Source organism: Argentina silus, assembly GCF_951799395.1.
Source record: "Argentina silus genome assembly, chromosome: 11".
NCBI lineage: Eukaryota > Metazoa > Chordata > Actinopteri > Argentiniformes > Argentinidae > Argentina > Argentina silus.
In genome coordinates this window covers 20919233-20928845 of record NC_139665.1, presented here as the reverse complement: position 1 = coordinate 20928845, position 9613 = coordinate 20919233, and the positions used below count along the sequence as shown (strand labels likewise).

General features: G+C 40.9%; 1 protein-coding gene across 1 annotated transcript; it reads right to left on the bottom strand.

Moving 5' to 3' along the window:
• Nucleotides 1-3873: 3873 nt before the first annotated feature.
• Nucleotides 3874-7817, bottom strand: snx10a (sorting nexin 10a). Its single transcript, XM_083680703.1, has 7 exons — nt 7719-7817; nt 5858-5906; nt 5571-5657; nt 5303-5403; nt 5031-5129; nt 4503-4745; nt 3874-4276 (listed from the first exon to the last, which is right to left on the bottom strand). Exons 2-7 carry the CDS (start codon nt 5888-5890, stop codon nt 4228-4230), a joined length of 612 nt encoding a protein of 203 aa, XP_083536829.1. The 5' UTR covers nt 5891-5906; nt 7719-7817; the 3' UTR covers nt 3874-4227.
• Nucleotides 7818-9613: the final 1796 nt, after the last annotated feature.

Genomic DNA, 9613 nt, shown 5'->3' with positions numbered 1-9613 from the left:
GTGTTTGTTATCGATGGGTGTACATACATACATAATAATAATATTAACATATTGAACGGTATTTGATATTATTTGTTCACATCCATTTCCATGCTATAGGGTCTTCTAGGCTTGGGAATTAGATGGTTCAAAATTCAAAACAACCATAGAAAAAATCTATATGTTTGTCTCAATTCACACCAAAACAGAGACAAACCTCCTGTATCCAAATATGAAATATCATCTGTGATGTATCAACTGTGAAATTTCATCTGTTGCCTAGAAACTCAGTCACCTGTCCAGACTCACGGATGTTGACTAATGTGACAGAAAATTAACAATTAAAAATATCACACAAGCCCCAAGCCTTTGCGAAGCATTGTGTTCACAACTCAGTAGACACCCTAATTGCTTTATAGAACAATTGGATTCAGGTTTTTTGTTTTGTGTTGTGTTTTGGAGGTAGGGAGCGCATCGATGCACACTGGAAATTGAGTTATAAATTACTGCACTGAAACAGACTCACCATGAATACTCAATATTGTTACAGTAGACACACTCACACACACACACACATTACGTACCCTCTCTTTCCAGACCTTGGAGCAACATTTCATTTTGTCAGAAAATTGACTGGTAGGCCCTGGAGGAAGAGAACAGTGTGTGTGTGTGTGTGTATGTGTATGTGTGTATGTGTGTGTATGTGTGTGTGTGTGTGTGTGTGTGTGTGTGTGTGCTTGTCTGTGTGTCACTGATTTGTCTATTATGGCCTTAATGGAACAGTGCAGATGGTGTGTGATCTAATGTTATAGACTAGGTTTGGGGGAGGGTGGTGTGTGTGTGTGTGTGTGTGTGTGTGTGTGTGTATGTGTGTGTGTGTTACTCTGCACGCTGTCAGGGCTGTACATTGATAAGGTCAAGCGGAACAACAAAACAAACCACACTCTCTTTCAATAGTGAAATGGAAAGCTTTCACAAAAAGGAAAGGAGAGAAAGTTGAAAAATGAAAGAAAATAACATATATTCATTATATCCTCTTAAAGGGTGTGTGTGTGTGTGTGTGTGTGCGTGCGTGTGTGTGTGTGTCTGAGATATCAGAGCCTTATGAATACCACTCTCTCGCAACAGTGAAGCCTGTGACAGCTTCATTACTGGCTGGGTGCAAGGTAACCAACCGGGAGGTGGGACAGAGATCCAGGACAGGGGGTTGGCCAGGTTTTTGGTTAAAGTGGGCAATGTCATTTGGACAGGGGGGGCGACAGTTGCTGTCTTATTTAATGAACCTTCATCCGTCCCTCCACTTTCAATTTACAGGGCTGTCCAACACCCCAGCTCTACCAGAACCCTCCTCTCTCCCTCTCTCTTTTGTTTGCATAGACATACACACTTTCTCACACACACACACACACACACACACACACACACACACGCACACACTTTGTCCACTACTGGCAGAATCCCTGAAGCATTAATAATTGATTCAGTATTTTTTTTCCCTTTAATTAATACAGCTCATCTGGCAGATCTGTGACAGGGTACTAGTGGTGATCAGCCCTGCATCAGCACACAACATAATATGCACGGCATGCATACAACACATTAGAGGAACTTACCTGTATGTTTGTAGTTCACTGGTGTGTGTGTGTGTGTGTGTGTGTGTGTGTGTGTGTGCGTGCGTGCGGCGCCCCAATTAGTAGATTATCAGTTTGCAAGATTAGAAAGTTCTGCAGTATGCAAAATGTACTGACATTCAGTATACTTAAATTGGCAGGATGTCATACTAGATCCACCTTTCCATGTAATATGACTTCAGTGCGTCATGATCTCAATCATAATAAATTCAGATTTTACTTCTACAATTCTATGGAGCAGTAAGGGGAACCACTAGAGTTCAAGCTCATACTGCAGACTGTTTAGTAAAATTATCTACTACGTACTAACCATACTACATATTATTTAGAGCCTACTGTTTAGTCAAATATATGCAGTAACTGACAAGTTTCAACATACTACACCTCATTCATACTGAGAAACCATCATCTGTAGCTCAAGCTTAGCCTTCATGGTAATTGGTTAAATTTCGCTACTAATAGTGTGCAGTAAAATCCTACTACACGGAAAGGTGAATCTAGTATGACATCCCCGCAATTCAAGTAAACTCCAAAAGACTACTAAATAGGTGGCAGTATGAACATTCAGTCACAGCCACTTGTGAGAGAGGAAGTGACATTAACCCATCCTGTCGTCACCTTTTCCTCACACGCAGGCTCTGTCTGAATGTTTATACTGCCTACTGAAGTATATACTGCATACTAACCATATTACATACTATTTAGGCCATACTTTTTTATTGAAAATGTATGCAGTAAGCGACACATTTCAACATACATACATACATCTCATTCATACTGAGAAATTGTCATCTGTAACTCCACCATGTTGTTTAAGTAACTGGTTCAATTTCGCTACTGCCCACCTCCCCTACCTGCTCCATTGAATTGTGCAGTGGATTCATACTACATGGAAAGGCAAATCGAATATGACATCCTGGCATTTTACATACCACATTTCTGTACATTTTGCATACTGAAAACGACTACTAAATAAGTCGCAGTATTTGCATTCGGGCATGGCCACATTCTAACCACCTCAAAACTGAAACACACACAGGCCATCCTTCTCACTGTGGCGAACAAGTCATTAGACTGGGCTGTCAAATATATCAAATAGCATGTGCTAAGCTTTCCCAGACATGCTGTACTGCATCAAGTCATGGGGAGTTTGACCTTCATTAAATTCTTTGGGATCTTGTTTTAGACATTTTAAATAAGGCAAATAATTCCTCTTCATATGCTCACTCAATTATATGTGGGCAAGATTCTAATTATTCTAATTATTTTACAATACAGATTTTCACCGAGTCATATCTCAACTGCAATACTGTGGAAATTGATTATATCTATAGGCTTCGATAAAATGAACAAGTCTTCACTTCTCTTTAATCCGTTTCTCAGTCTTAAAACTCCATCTACTGGACTAAAGTGACAGTGCATCCACATGTTTTAGGGGTTGTGGCATTGATAACTGTTGCCAGAACTCATCTATTTTGACCCTTTACTCCAAAGGTTTGGATTTGAAATTAAACAATTAATGAGGTTAATTACAGATTGGCAGCTTTTCTGAGGGTATCTGTACAATTCAGCATTTACATGTACTCTAGCCCTATTCAGGACTATCTAGATCAATCTCAGCAGTACAGCATAATCCCTGACAAAGTCAAACATTGTTATTGACACCTACCCATTTCTAAAGCTATAGAGCTTGAAACTGAACTGGCCAGAGGGCATTGAATATTTGATGCATTTAAAAAACTGAGTTACAGGACTTGCAAAAGGTAACACAATGGGTGCAAAAAAAGCAATGTGTTGCAATGGGCACAGACCATATCCACAACTCAACCCAAATGCAGGCAATACACCATAAATTGAGCTTTGTTCCAAAAAAACATTTATTCATTCATAGAATACACCTTTGAATCACATTAAAAGTATTTTCAAATATTTGTTAAAATGTCCATCTATAACAGTCTCCATGTATGCCTTGCTAATCTTGGCACAGTTTTATAGTGCAGCTAAAAAAAAAATAAACAGACAATATTGTTTAAGAATCTTTCCCAGTATTATTGCATTGCAGGTTTACTTATATACAAAAAAAATTAAAAGAAAAGGAAAACAATGTATGTTCCACATACAGTAGGCACTGGTTAAAGGGCTTAAGACTGAGGTTGTTTGGACAAAAGCATTCACCATAGCAACACTAGTTATTCCCATAATAATTATAATCTTATGTTATCACATTAACTAAAACATGGCTCAGAAAATATTAAAAAAAAAAAAAAAAAAAAAAAAAAAAAAAGGACATAGGGAACACAGAATGCTATAGGCTGAATAACCACATAAAAAAGGCTCTTGCATTTCGGCCATGGGCTTATCGTATTCAGCGTTTTGACAAGCCCTGAAGACTCATCTGGGACCAGCAGCAAATGGGATGATCTGAATATGTGCATAATCAAGTTCCCAAGTTCTCACATCAAGGGTGAATGGCAAATAGTTTGTGTGCACGTGTGTGCGCATCATGGCTAGATGTGTTCCTGGTCGCTGGGGGGACTCTGACCAGCAGCTGAACAGCTCTCGGTCTCTGGCAGTGGAATCACAGTCAGGGAGGGGGCTACCACTCTGGGACGTCCCATCACGGGATACCTTGGTCTACACTGTGACCGAGACCTGATGACGTTGTGCTGAGGTCAAGGGGTAGAATGAGATCATGAGCAGAAGGTCAGGTCAGGTCATTCGGATTGCACCATTTTGCATTAGCCTCCAATAACATAAACCTCTTACTCACACAATTTACTGAGAAACACTTGAACACCATCTACCAAAAAACATAGAGCACATTCTTACACATGCAAACAGTTCCATCCCAACATGGCCAGTCACACGCACAAAGACCCTTGTCCTTCTCACCTCTCGCAGTCGAAGTCACAACAAGCCTTGCCCGTCTCCTCTATAGGGAAGTCACAACAAGCCTTTCCTGTCTCCTCTACGGGGAACTGTGGGCTTTGGTAGTCGCTGCAGTGCTGGACAGCCTGGGCCACAGAATAGCGCGTCTGACCCAGAGCACACGCCTCCATCTTGGCCATGCTCAGCTGGGACTGAAGGAATAGGTGCAAACGGCTGTCTGACAGCAGCAGGGGCATCTGGAGAATACTATGGAGAGAATGGAGAACAGATCATTAAAATAAAGGGGTACCCTTATCAACCAATCAAAAGTGGGGTATGGGAGAACTCACTCAAACTTTGCATTCACCTTGCAAACAAGGTCCAAGTTAAAGGAGGGTTTGGAGGTAGGAGAGCTGAACGTTATCCAAAACAGCCACTAGATGGCATTTGTTTCTATGAAACCATGAGCACCATTTGACTCTTTTCCAAACAAGGTGTATAGAAAGGTTGGGGGAGAGGAACAGAGATGGAGTTGAGGACAGTAACACTCACGCTTCTAGAAACACCTGCAGGCCCTGCATCCTCTGGGTGACATGGTAAGGGTTGTTCAGACTGAAGAACGGGTTCCAGGGAGGAAGTTTGGGCAACTCCCTGGTGGGGGTAGAACAAATCGTATTTTGAGTGCTATTTTGTCTATACACACACAGTAGTTATACTGTTACAAAAGAAGTCACAAATGAACTACAGAAGTGATCCAAGACATCCAAGTGATCCAAAATAAGAAGGGAACACTCGTGCTGCAACCCTAAGTTTGTGGTACGTACATGAGTAGAGCGTTTTCCTGCAGCCGCTGGTGGAGCCAAACAAACTCACTGTACCGCCTCCTCACAGTGGAAGTCTTCTTCCTAAAACACACGCTATTGGTCTGGAACCAGGAAGCCGGTAGAAGACAGAAACAAACGGTAATAATCATATACAGAGGGGCTTTTTGGCTCATGACCACGACATGTACCACAAATTCACTCCCCGAAATGCATTTAATCTAAGCATATGATATGATAATACTGAGCAAACTGAACATGTTGTACTCACATGTAAACAGATCTCGTAGTCGATGTGTGTATGCCAGAAATCTTCTTTGTGCATCCTGGGATCCTGGACCCAGACACTGACAAATTCCTACGGTAGACCACAAAAACAAAGTTCAGCTTCTAACATACAGAGGGGGAGAATAGGAGAGTGTGTGTACATGTTTTTCTGCCTGAGAACAATGAGGATGTATGCAGGACATGATTCAGCAGAAACTACTTTCCACCTGGCCTCCACCTCATAATATCCATTCTGCATGTCTGAGGCACAACACATTTCCTACCACTCACCGTTTTCATTAGGCTGTCAATCAAACCATCCATCTTAAGACACTGGAATCTGAGAGAGAGAGAGAGAGAGCAGGAGAAGAGATCATTTTAGGCACCAAGATCCTTCATTTCCATTTCAAGAACAATGGAAAGGAACCAAAGTGGATAACACTGAAGCGCTATATCGATTCAAACCTGGCTTCATGTCATAACATCAGTAAACTTGAGAACAGCCTACAGCATCTTTCTTGCACAACAGTGAAGCAATGCCAGAGACCCTCAGAGGCACCCACTGTCGAAGGAAGCTAAAGTTCACAGGGGTGTGGATTTAGTGAGGCACAAAATCTGCAAACTCTGCAATAAACACCATGCACTGCAAACAGTTTTTAAGCCGTGCGCAACCCTCCTGTGGCACTCTACGGCTAAAAGCACAATGGGTTTTACAGTACAAGGGTCAACAGGGCTAATAGCCCAGGCCAATTAAATTTGGCACAGAAATTTGTGTATAAGAAATTAAAGTTGGATAGTCCATCTGATCATTTCTATTGAACATGGATTAGGACCAAAACTACACAGACAAACACTTCTGGTTATTGTACTTTGGAGGTACAAGTGAGGATTGGTTTGTTTTGGACAGCAAGAGCAACAGAACATTTTCCACTCAGTAATATTTAGCAAACCTTTTCCATGGCTACTTAATTATATGGCATAACTGATCACCCTCAGATTTGAGTTACCAATCTTGGAATTGTTATCACCATTATATGTTATATGACCATTACATTTGCACTCACCAGTCCTTTATAGATTATAGTATAGATTTACTTTACTAGGCGTTGGAGTCTCAATATGACCCTAACCGAAACAGGGACATCTGCTAATTTAGGACTAAATTTAAAAATGAAATCGGCAGCGCAGAATTTAGCAGAGATGCTATCATGATTTACCAGTAGTTGGATTTTCCTTCAATGGAACTGTATATGCAATCTGGGTCCGATTTAATATACCGCCATAATGAGACAGCGCTATATCGATTCAAACCTGGCTTCATGTCAATTAGTTCCTTATCCTTCCCCATGCATTTTACTTAAAACGAATCTTATGATCACAATTGATAAACCTCTAATCCGCTGATTATCTTTGACAAATTTACCCGACCATGTTTGCTGATGCAACGACGTTCCCACAACTATCGCTTGAAATAACTAACAGCAGCACACCTGTATCGTGTAGTATCAGCAAACATGGTCGGGTGTATCAGCAAACATGGTCGGGTAGGTTGTCTACGGCCGATTATAGTTTTATAAATTGCGATTGAAACATTATTTCAAAGTAGTGTGGAAGTAGAAGGTCCTCAGGTTCACAATAAGGTTTTGCAATCGAGAATCGAATAACGTTAAGACCACCCGTAGGAAGACTTTATGCCGTAGGAGGCAATCCCCTCAGTTGTGAGAACCGCTTGGGCTCGGTGGAAACACGCATCGACGAGCAGGATTCGGTGGGATACAACAAAATGTCAGATATACAAACGCCTGTAGAGTCGACTTCGGGAGACTATGGAAGCCTCTTCCAAATATTTAACACTCAATATACATCTCTGCATTACGTCTGGTCTGACGGGCTATGAGAGAGGAAGCTGTAGTCCATTTGCGAGTAGGAAATTAATGCAAGCCTCAAGATAACAATAACAAATGAAAGTGACTGACGAGGGACAGACACCAAGATAAAAAAGATCTGCAGGAATTAAGTGAAGTCGTTTAGGTTATACTCGGTTTGTTTCACTGAAGATCACATTAGAAGCAAACTTAAGTCAAAATATGGCGAACTGGTCGTTGTTATATAACAATTAACCGTATAAAACTTTAAAAATTGCCTAATGTACCTGTAATGTGCGTAGACGTGTAGTTTCCCCCAATTGACAATCGGTTAGGGTCCAATCCAGGTGCCGCTCGTGCGGACTTGATTCACTCTATGCGTGCGCTCTGCTCGCGCCTCTGCTGTTGTTGACTGAAAAACCTCCGAATGACGCGCACTTTCTGTTCGCTGGGCTCGTGCACGCGTGGTATAGAACTGGGGAATTGTCTCTTAAAAGTAGTGCACAACCACGCATTAAAAAAAACAAAAACACTCCACCCCTTTCACTGACCTATGGGAGTGACAGAGCCTATGTAATATACATTTTATCACCTATACAATCCATCAATTTCTAGGTAGGAAAGACGTGAGATGTTCACTTCCTTCCTCACTGATCACATGGCACTATCACTACTGCTTTAAGCCAAAACGTGATGGATTGAATAGGTGATGAAATATAGGGCGCTAAGCAAAAGATGTCGCAACTAATTGATTGGATTGTAATTCCCATCAGCTGCTCGAAAAGGGTGGCTGACATTGTTATGACAGAACATTCACACTTGTATGGGAAATGTGATCAGTAAGGTTGAAGAAGCTGGAAGAGACACTATGCCGTGTAGACTGAAATGCAGTGCTGACTCAAGACAATTCAGTGATTCAATCGTTCTGATTTGCTGATGTGATTAGTCTGATTACTACTACCTAGAAATATGGAATTGTATGTCCAAAACCCCTAAATCTTAACACTGCATTTAACTAAAGATAGGCATCCGTTTTTAGGTTAAGTAAGTCTGGCTTTATTTAGACGTTTGCATCTATATCATTTTGTATTTCAAGCTTTGGATTACTTTTAGCTAGATAGGTCATTCATATTACTGCAGAGCCATATATCTTAAACATTTACACATTGGTCTCAAATCAACTACTGTCTAGAATCTAGATAATTTGTGTCTCTACAGCTACTAACTAGTTCTGCCTGATTGAACATAGACCCTTAACATGCTTGGAAGATAGATTAGATTAAATGTTATTGTCAAGGGAGGAGGAAATGCATTTCATAAAGAGTCCAACAGACTCATCACCCAGTCTTGACCCAGAATGCCATTGTAATTCTGCAAGAAAGTGTCAGCATTCTAGTCCAGGAGGAATACACAGGCTGAAGCTGTCGGCTACTTCTTGTAACATTTAAAAATATGTTCTTACGGTAACTTTACGTTAACGTTAAACAAACAAATGTGTCCAAAGGGTCTATAGAGTAAAATTCACTCAAATGCTTCTTACAAATATATCCATAGTATTCCATGTGGCTTGGTGCACTGCTATCTCTCTCTTCAATGTCAGAGGCTTAAATGTCTGGCCAGATAGAGGCTGCTGTGGTGTGTTGAATTCAGTGAGATAAAGTGTGCTCATGCTTGTTTCTGTTTCAATTCAATGTCTGCTCATGTTGCCATGGCATGAACAATATAGATAAACATACATGTAACTAGCTCGCTCTCTCTCTCTCTCTCTCTCTCTCTCTCTCTCTATATATATATATATATATATATATATATATATATATATATATATATCTCTCCTTCTGTGTGCATGTGTGTGTGTGTGTGTGTGTGGTGTGTTGGTCCTTACCAAGGCCGTTATTTTCCTGTCAGGGGTCTGTTGTGGTCTAGCGGACACAATGGCTCTCCTGAAAATGCACGACTTTCCCAGGCTGACTCATTTGACACTGTTCACGAGAACAAAAACATGTTATAACATATCACAGATACATGTCATGTGCACTATACGTTTTAGTCTGCCAACACCCTGACTTTGTCAATTGAGTTTGTGATGTTTAGTCGTAAGTTGTTCTTACCCTGTGTCCTTGCAGGTCCACTTCACAAAAAAGACAAGCCCTCTTCTCTGGTTGTTTCCCCACACAGGCTA

Excerpts from the sequence above, each read along its gene's own strand:
- snx10a (XM_083680703.1), bottom strand. The coding sequence starts at position 5,890 with ATGGATGGTTTGATTGACAGCCTAATGAAAACG. Across the intron at positions 5,130-5,302 it reads CAGGAAAACGCTCTACTCAT|GGAGTTGCCCAAACTTCCTC; the intron begins GTACGTACCACA and ends TACCCCCACCAG. Across the intron at positions 4,746-5,030 it reads CTGCAGGTGTTTCTAGAAGC|TATTCTCCAGATGCCCCTGC; the intron begins GTGAGTGTTACT and ends TTCTCTCCATAG.